This window comes from Micromys minutus (assembly GCF_963924665.1).
Source record: "Micromys minutus genome assembly, chromosome: 10".
In the NCBI taxonomy this organism is placed as follows: Eukaryota; Metazoa; Chordata; class Mammalia; order Rodentia; family Muridae; genus Micromys; species Micromys minutus.
Window position 1 is genome coordinate 27,438,797 of NC_137979.1, and position 18,166 is coordinate 27,456,962.

Consider the following 18,166-nt stretch of genomic DNA (forward strand, 5'->3'; position numbering starts at 1 on the left):
TGACGCCCAAGGAGAAAGACCCGCCTACAAGGCCAGTCCACACAATCTAGGACAGGTGGTATTATCCACCCTGACCGCTCCCAGAGCGCTTCATTCTTAGTCTTCCCTCAAGCATCTTCCATGTTCCAGAAACTAAGTTCATGCAGAAGATGAGGCTCACATCCTGGTCCCCTGACCCTGATCCCTAAGAGACACACCTCATACAGCCATGGGGGAGGAGTCTAGGGCCAGCTGTTGTAACTCTCTCACAACTCAACATTGAAGCAAACTGTGGCTCGTCTTTAGCACTCTTCAAAGTTCAGGTAAGGCAAGCACAAGAAGTCCTAAGTGAGCTAAGAAACTACTAGGGCTCCAGCTAATTAAAGTCCCCCAAAGGAAACACGGGCTCAAGCTTGCAAAATCTGTATTCTTTACGGTTTTAGTTTTGTTTTGAGACAGGATCTCTGAATGTAACCAAGCTAGACCTGTTTGCCCTTTTTGTTGTTTTTAGAATCATGTAATTGTACATGTATGATTGATGACTGTCATGTGACTGTATGATTGATCACATGTGTGTCTCATGCTTGCACCGTTCAGAAGGCATCAGACCCAGTTCAGATCTCCTGCAGCAGTTGTAATGAAGGTGCCAGGAACTAAACCCAGGTTCTCTACAAGAGCAATGCTCTCTTGGGGGAGGGGGGGGAGTAGGTTCTTTTCCCCACGATTTCTCAGTAATCCTGGCTGTACTGGAACTGAGAGCTCTGCCTGCTTCTGCCTCTGCACTGCCACCACCTGGCTGCAGGAAGTGTTCTTAACTGCTGAGCGGTCTCTCCAGCTCCCTGTAATTGTTTTTGAGAGAGGGTCTCTCTGTGAGGTCCTAGCTATCCTGGAACCAGCAATATACATCAATCTGGCCCAGCACTCTGAGGTCTGCCTGCCTTTGCCTCATCCCGTGTCACCATGCCCAAGGGAAAACATGAATGCTTAAGTAAAATCCTCTGACTTTAAGATGTAAGCAAGTAATTTACATTTTTAAAAAGCCCAACACATTCTGAACCACATCCTTGCTCTGAGCTAGGCTTAAGGATGGCCACACTGCCTTTATTCTTGCAGTTGGTTATTAGCTGTGGTTACGTGGGAGGAGTTTCCCCTTAGTGTGTACCCTCTGCCCCATCTCCTTAGAAGATCTGGCAACTTGGAATAAAATTCAGCTTCATCTACCAGCCTACCACTTTATCTTTGTGAACCTGTGTAACGGGTACCACCAACCAGGTCCATCAAAACTTCATGTGCTTTTTATGACTAGCTGTCTTAGGGTTTTACTGCTGTGAACAGACACTATGACCAATGCAAGTCTTTTAAAGGACAACATTCAAATGGGGCTGGCTTACAGATCCAGAGGTTCAGTCCATTATCACCAAGACGGGAGCATGGCAGCATCCAGGAAGGCATGGTGCAGCAGAGCTGAGAGTTCTACATCTTCCTCTGATGGCTGCTAGCAGAATACTGACTTCCAGTTAGTGAGGACCAGGGTCTTAAAGCCCACACCCACAGTGACAGACCTACTCCTAACAGTGCCACTCCCTAAGCCAAGCATATACAAACCATCACCCCAGCCTTTCAAACAACATCACATTCACGTGTCTGGCAACCATATGGCCACATGGCGGACTCAAACTGTTGAGGCTATTGCCAAAGGAAGGCAAAGTGTCCCCACTGGGAACAGGCAGTGACAACTCCCTACTCCACTGGGTACCTTAGCTGAGAAGAAGCATGTAAAAGGCCAGGGAGAGGAGACTAAAAGGAATGAGTGTCATTTCTTACCCTACTCCTTAAAACGTTTTCTGGAACTCTGGGAGAAGCTCTTGCCCTTCTATCAATAATAGAAAACCTGCCCTCACCAGGAACAGGCCCCAGCCTGTCCTCAAAACTGAAACAGTTGAAGAGAAGTGTGACGGGCTCTCTAAGGCCTGGGCTGGTCAAGGATCTGTCCCACCAGGATCCTACAAAGATATCTTCTACCCATAATTCACTATTTTTCTCAGTCCAGTTTTGCTCTGGCTGAGTTATAAATAGCCAAGACACATCTGAAGGGCCCTCTTAAGCAAGCCACAATTCCTCATTTGGTTTGGGTGGGTAAGGCTGTTCCCATGGTTTGGGAACAGCCAGGCTTGGCATTCCCCAGGCACAAGTGTGCCAGCCAGCTCAGGGCCTTGTGTTACAGGTTCTTCTGTCTTCCTCCCTGCCAGCTCTATGTGCACAGCACGGGCCCCACATGGATCAGACCAGCAGGCAGCTGAGGACTGTAACCAAGGGTCTTTCTGTGTCCTTACTCCCAACCCAAGAAAACCTGAGGTACCTAGAGCCATCTAATTTTAGGATACTTTCACCTGTTCTCCAGCACCCACTTCTTCCCTAAACCCTTCAACTCCACAGAAGCTGCTCCCCAAACATCCAAGGGGTAAGCTGTCCCACCCACTCCAACTGGTTGGAAATTCCAATGAGTGGACACAGAGGCTCCATCCACTCGGAGGCCCTCGGTCCTCCCTCTGGAGGGGAAGTGACTCACAAATCCCCAGGGTGCTCCCCCTCCCTTTCCCTCTCAATAGTTCAAGAAGGTCCTGGACCTAGGTTTCCTCCTTACTCTGCCTGCTCAGCCCGGTTCCAGACTTTCCTCTCCAGAGAAAGAGACAACATGGCCACTGTCCTCTGACCTTTCTCAAACCCCTCAGGTGGCTGGGAATACAGTGAGTGGGTTTTGGCTGATCCTCCTCCCCCACGGCTCGAGGCTCTGTCTCACAGCCCTATGGTCCCAGCCTTCGGAAAACTTATCCCATGGCCACCTCCAGGCCTGAGACTTGCACAGGCAGCTGGCTCTCCTCAGATAGAAGAAGTCAGAGTAGCAACTGCCCTCAGCTCTTCAAATCCAGACCAAAAAGGCCCTCCTCTTCCCTACCCCAGCTTCCCCTTCTGGCCTTTCCACTTCCATCAGTGGGCTGCTATCTTGTGGCTCTTTGTGCCCACGGCCCCACACATCCCTTTTACTGAATTCTTTGTTCCATCTTTCTCTTCCTTTCAAACCACAACCCGAGCAGGCCTTGTGACATCTCATACCTACACAACCCTTAAAACATCGCAGAGCTCTCCACCTTGTCTGTCCAGCTAACCTGCTCAGTGTTGAACATTCGTACCTTAAGGAGGCCTGGGACATTGAACATTCGTACCTTAAGGAGGTTTGTGACCAAACCCTACCACTGCTGTATGTATTCTTGCCCTACTGAGGTGAGGGATGTATAAAAGTAGGATGGAGTAGACCAAAGTATTCATGCCAAGGAAAAATGTCACTGGGGGGGGGGGGGGGTTAGTAAGAAGGTGAGAGGGCAGAGACAGAGAGAATGCCATGCATGCGTGGGGAGCTAAGGAATGCAGGCTCTGAGATGTGACATGAGCTTCTGAGGAGCACCTGGAAACAGGGAGGTCTTTCCAGGCAAAGAGAGGAATGCCTAAAACAAAGATGTGAGTGTGTGTGTGTGTGTGTGTGTGTGTGTGTGTGTCTGTGTGTGTGTCTGTGTGTCTGTGTGTTGTGGTGGTGGTGCTAAAGCTGGAACCCAGGGCCTTGCATAAGATATGTCACATTCCAGCCCTAAAGATGGCTTCTTTAAGGAGGCTCAGGAAGCAGTAAGGGACAGAAAAAAGCAGCAGGAGATAAGTATGCAGAGGGCAGCTGAGACAGGAGCATGAAGGACGAGAACCATGACCTTCCTTAGTGTAGGGTACCAATCACAAGTTCTCACACCTGCTAGGTCTACATTTCAAACCTGCAGTGGGCTGTCACACACACACACACACACACACACACACACACACACACACACACTCACTCTCTCTCTCTCTCTGGGGGTGTGACCTTTCCTTATACTTACGTCTCCATCCTCTCAGTCCCTTACACTCACACACACTCACTCTCTCTCTCTCTCTCTCTCTCTCTCTCTCTCTCTCTCTCTCTCTCTCTCTCTCTCTCTCTCTGGGGGTGTGGCCTTTCCTTACACTCCATCCTCTCAGTCCTTTACCAACTCAATCAACAAGCACTTATTACTTGCCTGCTGTACATCAGGCATTGTGCTTACACACAAACAGGGGACACTGCCTGCCCTTTGTGGAGGTGATAGTCTCAGGAGCAGAATGGCTACGTGACTGACTCCCAAGGCTGTGCCAACGGAAAGGCAGGCCTGGGGAGGGGCGCATTTTAGAATTGTGTTGTTGAGGTATAACTCCAGAAAGGGTAACGTGGAAACAGCTATTGTGATTTTTAAATGTCCACACCCTCTGACTCAGCAATTCCACCCTAGGGAATTGTCTAAAAAAGCACATCTAGAAGGGCACAGAGATGTATGAATAAAAATGCTCACTGACGTGAGAGAGCAGCACAGAATGCTATGAGTTCAAATGCCTGACAGTGAACTGGAATCCAGTGGTATGCTAGATTCCAATGGTGGAATGGTACACTAGAAATTCTGGCACTCGGGAAGATTTTGAGTCCTAGGCCTGCCTGAGTTATACAGTGGTCTAACACACACACACATGCACACGCGCACAGATACGGGCACACTAAAACAACACAGAAAAAGTGGCCTCATTAGTACTGGAGTTATAATTCAGTGGCAGAGTATTTACCCAGCATGCAAGGCCTGGGTTCACTCACAGCATTGCTCCCTTCCCCACCAAAAAGCACTGAGAGAGAGAGAAGGAGCTTGTTAAATAAATTCTGGTATGTCCATGGAATGAAGACCACACAGCCACAAAAGGAATACAGTAGATATTAATTTCAGATAATGCAAGATATCTCTCAGTCTTTACCAAGTAAAATAACAATAGTATGGAGTTGTTTTAATACATAGTCTTCATATGGAAATAACAAAGAAAAATAAACTCTCAGTAGTTTTCTGTAGGAAGTGAGCGTTTATGGTCTAGATGAAGTATTTCTGATAAGTGAGAATCTTGAATATGTAATCAGAGAAAATAAAGCTATAAAAAGAATCGTGGAGGCTGGGGTGCAGCTCAGTCATAGACTGCTCAGCATTCTCAAGGCTGTTTAACCATGCCCCCACACACATACAGTGTTATGGCGGGAATTTAGAGTGAATTTGGGAGGGCACAAGCAGGCGTGACTGATTTAACAAATGAGAAATCACCGGAGTCTCCCTGGAGGAGGTAACATTAAAATTCAGCCATAGCTGAGCAAGGCAATACATGCTTGAAACTCTAGCACTTGGAAGGGTCACTCAAGAGGGTTACAGGTTCAAAACCAAACTGGGCTACATAGTGAAACTCTGTCTCAAAAAATCCAGGGCTAGGAACTGGGCTTGGTGGCAGAATGTTTCCTTCACAAGTAAGTCCTTACCTTCGTGCCACAGCAAACAGTGAGGTAAAATAAAAACGGAATGGGTTAGCCATACTGTGGAGATAGGAGACAGGCAGGGAAGACATGTGGAGGTAGATCTGTGGGGAAGTTTCTGAGGCTGGCAGACTTTGGGTTTAGACATTAATAGCCAAAGGTTATGTGTGGAAGGATTTCAGGCCAGTCGGATGACCATTCCTGGTATATCCCTCATCTCACAGCATCACATCACTCATCCTGAAACACTGCTCAATCTGTGCTCCACAGCAAGTCACCAAGTCAGACAAACAAGGGCAGCCGGCCCATTGGCTTCTCACTGGTGACTCAAACCAGCACATGGGGAACAGTGCCTCCTGAAAGGGCTAGGCACATTCTCAACTCAAGGCTTCTGCCAGATGCAGTTTCCTTAGCCTGAAGATGTCCATCCAGCTCTCCTGGCAGAAGCTTGGGCATCAGCACCAGGCTCTGGGGGGCTTGGCTGGCCCTGGAGTGGTGCCAAAGCAGGTGGGGTCACAGGAGCCACAGAAAAAACTGGACTCTCCACTCCCGCACTCTTGTTCCCCCTCTGCCTTCTCTTTCCATCACCAAGCATTACTCAAAAGACCTGGTGGCTCATGCCTGTCAAACAAGGGAGACAGAGACAAGGGAAGTGCTATGGGTTCAAGGCTAGCCTGGGCTACAGAGAGAGACACTGTTTTAAACAATATAAAACAAAACCCAGACAGAAGTCAAAATAGCACAAAGCTACCGGGTATAAGCCAGCACTGTTTATATGGTAAAAACAAACCAACAAAATCAGGGGCAGGAAAGATGGTTCAAAGGTTAAGAGTGCTTACTGCTGTTCCAGAAGACCTGGGTTCAGTTCCCAGCATCCACACAACTATTTGTAACCCCAGTTCCGGGGGATCCCACACTCTTTTGGCCTTCACAGGCTCCTGCACACATGCAGTGTACATAAATTTATGAAAATGTGCACACACGCACGCAGAGGGGGGGGTGTGGGATGAGAAAATTCTCCACTGGACTCTGGATTTTAATTCTAGTTTTGTCTCTCAAAGCTCTGTAACACCCGGCAAAGCATTTAAATGTGCCTTGGCTTCCTGATTCATAGAATGGGAACAGCCTTGTTGTGCAAATGTGCTGAGCCAGACTCCATAAAATAGGAACCAGTACGGTACCATCTCTAGGGCTACTGGAATGTCTGGTGCACACAGGGCAGCACCTGAACTGAGCTGAGACTTAGTAAGCACTAATTTTTCTCACCTTCTTTGCTTAGCAGTTGTTGTGTGGGGAGGCGCACTGGCGGAGGGGTGGTACCAGGGACTCATCTCCAACCTAATAACCCAGCCGAACCAGACCATTCTGTTTCTCAAGCCTTTAGAGACTTTCCCACACTGGGTTATACAATCCCTTACTTATGCCTCCTCCCCGACCCCTTCTCTAAGATCTCACTTGAGGTCACATGACTTTGTTTGGGGGGGATATTGTACATCTCTTAAGGATGTTGGATGGATGGCCTTCATGGAGGAATCTGGGGCTTGGGGTGTGGTCTGGTGACAGAGCACTTGCTCAGCATATCCACAGTCTTAGGTCTCCTGAGAGCTAGGTAAAAGGGGGTGGGGGGGCTCAGGTTAAGAGAATTGCTCTTACGGAACTCAGTCAATGAAGTGGTATCCCTAGTGCGAAAGGCAACCCAAGAAACTACCAAGGGTGGGATCTCTTCTCTGCCTCCACAGGGATCCTGCCAAGGACAGGAAGCTCATTACCAGTTCAAATGCTAGAGAGCTCTTTCTTACCCTCCCCCACCCCAACCCCCACTGCCCAGACAGGATCTTGCTAGGAAACCCAGACCAGCCTGGAATTGGTAACCCCCTACAACCTCCTATATAGTAAGATTACAGGCACGCATTGCCATGACTGGCCTGCTGGACAGTTAGCAGCTCAACTCAAGTCTTAGCTCACAGTTACTCCCTTTCTGCCACCCACCACACTGGCGCATGCCTCTTACTGGGCAGGTAAATGAGAGCATCCTCCCTCAGAAAGGAAGAAAAGCTGCTCTGGCCTTGCTAGCACCTACTGGTGGAGAAACTCAGTAACAACAGAAAATAAGGGAGAGTTCAGATCCAGCTGGTTCTTTAGGACCCTTCTGGGCCCCTGGGAGAAAGCAGAAAGGCAGAGCCTCTGACCCTAGTCTAAGCTCACCTCTGTCATCCATGAGGACACTTCTTCTTCTTCTTTTTTTTTTTTTTACACACCATCTTCCTATGTAATCCAGGCTACCCCAGAGCTCACTATGAATCCAACCTGGTCTCAAACTCAAATATCCTCCTGCTTCAGCTTATTCAGGGGTAGATATAAGAATGGGCTACCATACCCAGCTTGAGGATACACTTGGGGGCTGTCACTACGCTTGTTTCATGCTGAAATCATTATTATTTTTTTTATCAGACACCTCTTTTCTTCTTCCCCACCTCCTTCCAAATTTCAGGATATCTAGGGCATAGAACTGTTCTGGCTGGGCCCACCCTCCTACCCACAGTGCCCTGGGCACCTGTAGATTAGCATACCTTTACTGAATAAATATGACTTTGGGAGTAACATTATCCGCAGGTAAGAAAGACGTTTATGAATTGTGCTCCTGGCAGGCCAGTGGGAGAAGAGAGATCAGAGAAGGTGTGAAAGCTATAGGGTGGCCAGGCCGGTCAGGTGCAGTCCAGTGAGGAAGACACCAAGGAAGCTATCTATTATGGGGTGTGAAAGGGGGGCAGAGCCTGGAGAAGATAAGGAGAGCTCGCTAGCAAGTGGCTAGTGTCACACTAAGGTGCCTTAACTGCTTTCTCCCCAGCCCGGCCGGCCGGCCCGAAGCTCCCGAAGGCCTTGTGTTTTCATGTATGTAACAGAGTGTCACCAGCAGTTGGGAGCAGTGACGCATCACCGATCCACAGGAGGAGACAGTTACTGCCCTCGCTGTAGCAGAGACAGAAAACCCTGCAGGGTAGAAACAGAAGCAAGGCTGCTGAGTCTCCACCAGGGCACCCAGGTCTTTTCACATAGCCCCAACCAACACCCTAGCCTGAGAGGGCAGGGAAGACAGTGGTTCTGCCCAGCTTTGCCCCTGACTCTCCACTCCAGAGCACAATTCAATCCCAAATATCAACCAGGAACCTGGAGGTGACTTGTGACTGGGAGCTTACCATGGGAGCTGGGGGTGTGCAAAGGGAAGGCCAGGAATGGTGTTCCTTATCTAGAAGGGCAGATGCAAGCACCAAGAACTGTATATACCTCTCCAGCATTTTGGTGGGGGGGGGGCAGCTGGGTGGTCAGAGCCTCTCAAGTGTAAGTTTCACAAGACCTCAAGCTGAAATGGAGCCCTGGCCTCACTGCATGCAATAGTCTCTGCCGAATTATGTCAACTCCCTGAGTTTCCGTTGCCCCAACTATAAAATGAAAGCAGGGCACATATTTTGCAGAGACATCATGAACTTTAAATGAAGCAACCTATATGAGAAGCTCAGCCTTGTCTCTCCCAGTGGCTGATGGGAGGGGGAAATTCAAGAGAAGATAGTGGTAATGTTGGCCACTTCATCCCTTCTCCATTTTTACCTCCGGATCTTCATGCCAGCTGGTCTGCACCCATTCAGACCTTACAAATTACGTGGCATTCTGGCCTGTAACAACATCTCACGGCAGACTTGTGACACTTCGTCAGGCCACATGGGGAGGAGACTCTCGGTATCTTCCACTTACTGATTAGTAAATTAATACAGAGAGGGTGACATCCTTGGTTGACACACATTCAAAGTAGAAGAAAGACAAAACCCAGACCTTTTCTCTGCCTTGGGGTCCCTTTGACTACATCATCCAGAGAGGAGACAGGAACTAAGATCTACAGCAATGAGGTTTTATGTTCAGACTCTGGTTCTGGAACAGGAAGTTGCAGCTGAATGACAGTGTCCTCACCTTCTTTCCCAAGGGAAACTATACACTCCCAGTTGAGTTCATCCACCAGCAGTAAGTGACCCTGGCTCTGTGACAGGGCACCCTGCTCAGCCTATGCTTGGGAAAGACCTGCAAAGCCGGGTTTGTGGTTCACCTGTTACCTCTGGGGCACAAGCCAAGACAAAAAGTATCACAGCACGGTCTTGGCTGAGGCTTCCGCACTTGGGAGGACAGACCCAGAAAGGAGGTGGGCTGCAAACAGATCCATTTCTCAGCATGTATTTACCAGATTTGAGTTCTTGCAATGTTCCTGGTCCCAGCCCATGACAGAAGTCTTGTGGGGATTGTTTGTTTTGAGACAGGTGCTTACTGTGTAACCCAGTCTGGCCTAGAAACCACAATTCTCCTGCGTTGCCTTCTGAGTGCTGGGACTGAATGTATTCAGTGCTATAAGGCTCCCTGTGAGCAATCCCTGGTCATTCCTTACAGCCTCCCTTCAGAGGACCTGGAGCTATTCAGACCCAAGGAAATGGCGCTCCATCGTATTTATGACCTTGTTCGGTGTCCTATAGCCAGAACGCAGGATTTCGTCTTTCCAAAGCTTACGTTATTTCCGGTCTCTAGGCAACTGATAGTTCATTCCATGTGCTAACCTGACTGGGGCATGAGGTATCTACATATTATCCTGGGATATATGTATGTATGTATGTATGTATGTATGTATGTATGTATGTATGTATGTATATATATATATATGTGTGTATGTATATATACATATATATTATATATGTGTGTCTGTGGGATAGTTCTCAATGAGATTCACATCTGAATCTACAGACTGAGCAAAACAGATGCCTTCCCCAAGGTGAGCTGGCCTTGCCTCATCCAGTCTATCGAAGACATGAAACCAAAAAGGCTAAGAAAGGGGCTCTTTCCTGCCAGAAATGGTGGTACATACAAGACCCAGCACCGGGAGGAACAGATGGAAGGATTATGAGTATCAGGCCAGCCAGGAGGACAATGTAAATTTCAGGACAGCCTCAAAAACAGAATCCTATCTCAAACAAAGACAAAGGGGCTCTCCTTGCATGCCTGCTAGTGCTAGGACACTCACTAGCCTTTTCCAGACTTTGGACTCTGAAACACTAGGTGTTCTTGAGCTTTATTACACCTAGAATCTTTCACCTTTGACTCACCTAATTCTCATGCCTCTGGACTTAGACTAGGACTACACACTGGCTCTCCACTGAATGACCCTGTTTAGTGTCCTTTAGCCAGAAAGCAGAATTTTGCACACACACCATTTGCATTATGTTTTTCTAACACATAAACCAAAATTTGACCTTCCCAGGTACAACATGGCTGCAAGTTTGGGTGTGGAAAGTTTAGCTGCCAGGCTGTGCCAAGAGTTAGATATCTGAATATCTAAAACAATTGTCTGATTTGGTCCAAAAGTCTCCTCTGTTCCCAAGTTCCTAACAGGAAGCCTGGCAGGGGAAAAGACTGCCTAGCCAGATGAGCATAGCTAAGTAGCAGGAATACACACACACACACACACACACAGAGAGAGAGAGAGAGAGAGAGAGAGAGAGAGACAGACAGAGACAGAGACAGACACACACACACACACACACACACACATTCAAACAAACAAGACACACACAGACACATGCAAACAAGCAGACACACACCACACCATACAGACACAGCCATTGACAGACAGAGAGACAGAAACACACCTTAAAAAAAAAACAAAAACAAAAACAACAGATCACAGGAACTTGGAAACAGGGTTTGCATAATCCAGGCACCCTATTGTAAACAGCAATACTTGCAGAGTCCACTAGGTGGGGCCAGTAACCCAACAGAAAGAGCAGAAAGGCAGCTAGCTCCAGGAAAGCAGGGGTTATAGCTGGGGGAGGCAGCATCCTGCAGCTAGAATTGCCTCAGCCATTCCTAACTGGTATCAATAATCCATCCCTCTACTTATCAATATTATGAAAACCAGTGCTGAGAGCCCTAAGTACTTCAGTTAACTGTTTTCTGTAAATATTTAAGGTTTCAAAACCCTCTACTCAAGTTATTTATTCCCTTCTGACCATCAAAAAAAAAAACAATGGTATGAAATGAAGCTGCTTCCCAAAGCTGAGAACCCCAGGCAGGGATATGTATAGCCCTGCAATATATAGACCATGGGTGGGATTTTTCTCCAGGAAATCCAAATATCTATGGATTTAGGTAGTCATGAGGAAAGAGGGGAAGAGAGATAAGAGGTAGAGGCAAAGAGGACCTGCATAGACCAGGCCCCACATGGAGATTCTACAGGCATCTTCCTGCAGCTGCTTACAGAGGGGTATAGGCTAAGTCCCTAGGGGAGATCTGAACCCCACTGACCTACAACCAGAAGGCAATGATAGAGAACCAGAGTTCTCACTTCCTTTTTGCTCCTGGTTGGCCTGAGTCCAGGTCCCAGAACAACCACTCCTCCAGTGATTCAAACACCCTGCCCCTACATGGCCAAAACGGTTGTCTCTAATCCACTACCCCTCCTTAGAGCAACAGCACCCAAGAATGCTGGCTGTGGGGGAGCCTGAAGCTGGCCAACACCTACACCCATCCCCTCCACCTCCTACCTACCCCCCACCATCCCCTCTCAAACTTGCACCACCTGGCAGTGCTCAGCTCTGCCTAGGCCTCTGTTGCCATGGCAACAATGTGGCTTCCCCCAAGTGGGATGCTGGTTGCCAAGGCCCTTGTTGCCAAAGGCTATAACAGCCACCCCAGTGTGTGAAGAGGGGGTGAGATCCTGCAGGGGGTGGGAAGGAGCAGGGGTTCTTCCAAATGGTAGAGTCCAGGCAGCCTCCAGGTGGGGAAATGCATGGCATAGCATCTCTGGTGTTCCCCTGGGGCTTCAGAGAGAGGAAAGAGAACCCCACAAAACATACCCATTCAAGTCGGACCAAAGGGACCTGTGAAATTGAGTTCCCTCCACCAAAATAAATGGCTATGGTTCTTCTCCCCAACTCCAGAAAAGAGCCCCAAGGAATCTCTGTCCGGCTTGCTCATGTGTTCCAGATGTGCACACTCATGAGCTGGGCCTAGTGCTGAACCCTGTCACTAGGAACAGCCCTAAGTAAGTACTACAATCCTCCACACACCCCTATCTCCTGCCCCATCAAAGCATAGCTAATATTTCTTACAAAAGGCTCTCCTGGCAGCGGGGAAGTTAGGCACCCAGGCTTACTCCTTTCCTGTGGAAACCTCATCCTGGGGAACACTGCAGAGACGTTATGTTTTATTCCACGAGGAGCTTGGGACCAGTACTGGTTTTGTGGGGGCACCTGTCCCATAGGCCATGTGTATTCAGCCAGGTACAGATAGAAAAGCCTGGCCCTTCCAGAGCCCCCTCTCCAAACTACTGAGAGACTGAGGTGACTGACAGGGAATGAGATTGTCCAGGACGCAGAGGAACAAACGCTGGCAGGGCAGGGAGCTGAGCGCAGCAGGTAGTGGAAGAGGAGCTGGATGACAGGCGTCAGAAGTCCAGATCCACCCACCCCCAGCCTCACTGCCAACACTGTCCTAAGCAGACTCTGGCCCCTTTCTTGCACATGTCGTTCTAGCCCCGCTCCCCAGAAGAGAAAACAGGAGTACCTACCCCAGGTGCCAACCCCTCAGGTGGGGTGGGTGAGATGCTGTCCCCACCGCCCTGGCTGCGGGCGCTGAGCTGGGGTGACATGGTGGGCGACTCGTCGATGTATGGCATGGTCTCTGAGCCCTCGGGGGGCCCCTTCTGCTCTTCATGCCCCTCTGCGTCGTAGTCCTCCGCACCGTAGCTGAAGTCTGAGACAAGGAACAAGAAAGGCCACTGAGAGTCTTCCACCAGGGCTGCCAGGGACTGGTAGCGCAGTGGGCGCCGGCGGCGGCCCCCGGCTGCCATGGCCCCCGCTGCACCATGCACCTTGGGCCAGGGCAGGGGCTGTACGGCCAGGCCTGGGGAGGGGGGTGGGAGCTCCAGCAGGCACAGGCTCTGCTGAGTCCGTCAGAGGCTGCTGGGAGTAGGGGAGGAGCGGTTCTGCTGTCTCCACCCGCCTAATAGCATGTCAGCTGCGTATGTGGAGCTGTGTTTCCTTTGCCTCCTGCCTAATTCCACGTCTAAAAATTAACAGTGGGAGCGGGAGGCAGGACGATTCCAACTCTTCTCTCTGAGTCACCATTTTTGCTTTTTATAGGGAATAAGGAGGTGGGGGTGGGCCAAGCGATGTCACTTCCTCCGTCCCTCCTCCTTGGGTACCATTGTACACTGAGCTCAATCTGTGGGGGGTGAACAGGGCAGGTTTGGGGTAGGGAGGGCCCAAAAGTGGACCCTAGGAGGCCCTCATTCCTTTGAATGCAGCCCTGCCTGCAGGACAGAGCCCATGGCAGGCAGGCGTGGGAGAGAGGGTTGTGCCCAGGCCTGGCAGGCTCCTCAAAAGCCAGCATTTATGTCTATAATTCCAACACAGCTTCCTTCAGGGTAGGCAGGAGGGAAGGTGACAGGAAGTAAGGCTGTATTAACCCCTCAGTGTTCCTAGCACCACACAAGGGCCAGCGCCCACACAGATACCCTCCTGGGGGCAGTCGGGTCAGCCATCATGGAACAGGGTGGTATCTCTAGGCTTTGCCAAGAGTTATAGGATAGCTTCACTAAGACATGGGCATTATTCTTAGCCAGTGACTGGCCAGAGATCTGGGTATTGCTGTTTCCAACATTTCGGTCCACTCTCAGGAGTACAGGTTGCTGCAAGCAAGGTGGAAGGGAGGTAGTCATCAGTGAGGAGAAGTCAGGGGTACAGCCTCTGAATGACCAGAAGGAGGCTGGTACCATGTCTCACAGAGGAATGCCAAGAATGAACCTGGGAACCACGGGTGGCAGTCAGTGCCCCGCTGTACACTTGCTGAAAACACAGGAATTCGTCATATGGTTCCTGTACCTTGGCAGGGACCTAGTTTTGGGATTGTGGCCAGTATGTCAGAGGACCCTGGCTGAGTCTGTCCCATCATCTGCTCAGACATCACTTCCTCCAGGATGTTCCCTGGGAACCCAGTTTATAGTACCACCAGCAGCACATGGCCTCCCTGACGTATAGCAGGCTCTTAGAAAGCTGGAGTGGAACACTGGATAAGTGGAGGGACGCACCATCCACCTCAGGCCTGAGGTCTAAGCCAGGCAGGCCCCAGTGAGTCAAGTTCTCTATGGAGGCCCCGGATCCTCCTTCTCTGTCCTAACACACCGGCCCATAGGCAGTCAGAAGCCTGGGAATGGTGTCACCAGGTCACTGGGGCGCCAGGCCATGGTTACACTCAGTCCAATCTGGCTGTTGGCAGTTGATAGCTCCCCCTGGGCTCTCTGCACCTGCTTCAGCTGACTTCCTCTCCCAGGGCTCAGCTGATGCCCATTAAGCTGTCGGGACACAGGCTGTATTTCCTCAGGAAAGGCATATACATGAAGATCGACAGGCCTCTTTACTCTTCCAGAGGCTCTGGGTCTCCCTGGTGATGCTGAAGCTAAGGCTGTTGGGTAATGAATTATAGTGGACCTTGCCTTAGCCAACAGATAGACTGACCTGTATTCATGCTTTACCGAAACCCCAAAGGCATGTTCACAGAAAGACCAAAAGGGAAGATGGCCTGGCTCGCCTCTACTGCAATTCCTTGCATCTCCCACAGGAAAGGAAGGTCGCTACCATTTTTTTCTGGTTTGCACTCCATCTAAGCATCTCTCCGAGGCAGTCCTCACAGATGAGGTCCCTGAGCCTCAGACATCTGCCTGACACCATGGGAAGGGTCTAACCTGGGTCCACCTAAGTCTTTGAGGACTGTCCTGTCCTTTCTGAATCTCACTCCAAAGAAATCTAGCACCCTACCTTTGGCCCTCCTCATGGGACATGTTAGCCAATGAGGGGAGCACAGGGTAGAGACATGAGGAGTAGCGTAGTGCCCTCTGCAAGTATTGCTAGGTACTTCCTGTTCCTGCCTTTCATAAAATCCTGAGAGTCTGGAACAGTTCTATTAGAAGAGATACAGAAGAAGGAGAATGCAAGCCTCTAGGAAAGGCTGGGAAGGAACCCACTGGGCAGACAGGCTTTGGTCCATGAAGGCCTCGGGTGGGAACACTAAGTGGATATGGCCTGGCCAGAAAAGCAAGGGAGAAACGAGCTGCTAACAGTCAGCTCCACTTCCCCTCTTGGTAGCGGAAACCCCACTGCATTTGCAGTGGCACTACGCTCGGTGGCTAGCAAAGAGACTACATTTCTTAGAAGTGTGTGATTAAGTCCTTACTGATGAACAAGTGGGATATCTGGGGATGATGCCCTGGACCTATAACCCCAGCACATGGGAGGCCAGGGCAGGAGGGTCATTACAAGTTGAAGGCCAGCCTCAAGTACATAGACCCTGCCTGTCTCAGGTGGGAGTGTTAGGTGGACAAGTGGACTTTGAAGATGGTTGCTAAAAGTACAGCCTCTCCTCCCCAGGTTGCTTTTGGTCATGGAGGCTGGAGAGGTGGCTCAGTTGGTAAAGTGCCTGCTACACTAGCAGGAAAACACAAGTCCACATTTCCATCACTCATGTAAAATGCCTGGGATGGCAGCATAGACCTGTGACACCATCACTGGTAGGTAGGGAGAGCGTGGAGACAGGAGGATCCCTGAAGCTCACTGACCAGTAAATCTAACCAAAATGATGAGTTTCGGGTTCCGTGAAGTACCCTGTTAGAAAATTAAAATGAAGCGCAGAGATGCCTCAGTGGAAAAGGAGTATATAGTGTTCTTCCAGAGGACCCAAGTTCAGTTCCAAGAGCTCACAACCAACTCTAGGGGGTCTGATGCTCTCTTCCGGCATATATACCCACTCACATGTGTGCGGGCACACATACAAATTTTAAAAATTGAAAGGTGAAGAGCGACAAACAAAAACATTTGATCTGAACTTCTGCTGCCTCGTGTGCATGCACACACACACACACAAACATACAAGCCTCACACATATAATAACAATAGATACCAGGGGGCTGGAGAAATGGCTGGGGGCAGAGAAGTAAGTTCATGCTATCTGAACCACTGCCACCTTCACTCTTTTCTGTCTCCTTGGTGAAACCTTTCAACACCCATCTCTCAAAAACTGCTGTTCCTAAGACAGACTACAATCAGGCAACAGTAAGGAACTATACAACTGATTCCTGAAGATGCTACGCTAAGTGAAAGAAGCTAGATATTAGTGCACAGTCTGGATGCCTCTGCTTGTAGAATGTTCTAGAACAGAGACAATGCTGACCCATGTTTGGAAATACTGTCACATCACTGGTGGTCTCTGGGAACAGGGTGTGAAAAGGAGGTGATGTCAGTGGGCACAAGAGAACTTCCTGGGCCAATGGAATCATTGCTTATCTTAGCAGGTATCTGAGGTACACAGACACACCCACCAGAATCTACCAAATCTCAGTACAGTTAAGCTTTATGCAGTTCACCAAATACTGAGCTCTTGTTAATGACATGCCAGCCTGAAGGGGAATCACCTGCAATTCCAAAATACACAAAACAGAAGAAAGAACAGGATGGGGAGATGCATGGGTGTGAAAGGGAGCAGCCATGGGAAAGTGGTAATTACAGTCTCTAGCTAACGGTGAATGGGCTGTGTGCGATACTCTCAAATTTTCTCCATGTCTGAAGTTTCTCACAATAAAATGATAGGGGCGGGGCCAGTACTGTCTGGAATTTGATTGATTGATTGCACTCCACAGAGAGGTCTGGGTAGCATATCTGTCTCTGATTATTTCTTGAACACACACATCTTCCAATCCCCACTTTTAACCTGTGGTTAGTTCAGATGACAGGAGATTTCCAAGTCTCTCCAAATCCCTCCTTCCCGCTCCCAGTGAAGTCTCCTCAAATCCTCACCCTGCCAATTTCCTCCCCAGAGTAGCTGAGCTACAACCCAATATGCCTTGACCCTGTTTAAGACTCCATACTTCCCCCCTAACTTCGATGGTACAACCAGCCTAAATGTATGAGCTGAAGAATCTCTGTAGTCCAAATCTGCCTCCACTTTATGGTTGTCTCTTCCTGTCCTGTAGTGTCAGATCATCTTCAGGCTCCTTCAGCTGTCTGAAGAGATAGCCAAAGAGTCTAATCCTAAGCCCTGGTGCCTGTAAATATGACTTCATTGGGGAAAAAAGATACTTGAAAATGCCACCAAGTTGATCTCAAAACAAAGTCATCTTGGATGAAAACCCATAGGTACTGAATCCCCCTGGAGCCCTTAGGAAGCAGGAGGGAAGGTACAGAGAAGACCCAATGATCGTGAGCAGCCAGCGCTGAGAGGTGCAAACAAGAATTTGACTCCTGCAGTCTTGAAGGAAGCGCTTCCCAGCACCAAGGCCTATGATTTCCGGTGTGAGATAAGTCTCTGTGGCTTTAAGCCGTCAACTTTTGTGATGTTGTATATGGCAAGGAATATATATATTATCCCCTGGCTCCCCACACCACTTCATCTGCTGCTCTGGTGCCTAAAACCCTCTCCTCCCCTTTGTCCATCAGTGAGATCCTCTTCAGCCCCCAAAGCTGTACCCTCCCTATGTGTTCCTCACACACCCGGATAACCCACTTTTACAAGCAGGTGAGAAAAAGGTAATTATGTCATATTCTAATGAGCAGGGGAAAGAAGGAAGAAAACTTAAAATAGAACAGCAAGTGGCCAGAGATACTCCTTTTAAAGGTTAACCTCACTACATTCAAAGAAAATGCAAACTACTTTTCCTTTCCCCCTTGGTGTAATTTTCCTATCAAATTATCAAGGACATAAAAATAATGG

General features: G+C 49.2%; 1 protein-coding gene across 2 annotated transcripts in view; it reads right to left on the reverse strand.

The window, feature by feature from the left end:
• The window catches only part of ABR (ABR activator of RhoGEF and GTPase), a gene marked incomplete at its 5' end in the record, with an annotated part of 137,522 nt that overhangs the window by 77,339 nt on the left and 42,017 nt on the right, over positions 1–18,166 (reverse strand). Inside the window, one exon of one of the 2 annotated variants that reach the window (XM_080923757.1) lies at positions 12,975–13,159. In XM_080923757.1, the coding sequence (XP_080779883.1) occupies positions 12,975–13,159 (185 nt within the window). Of the gene's footprint in view, positions 1–12,974; positions 13,257–18,166 lie in introns of those variants that run through there. The other variant, XM_080923756.1, reaches the window with a different exon arrangement.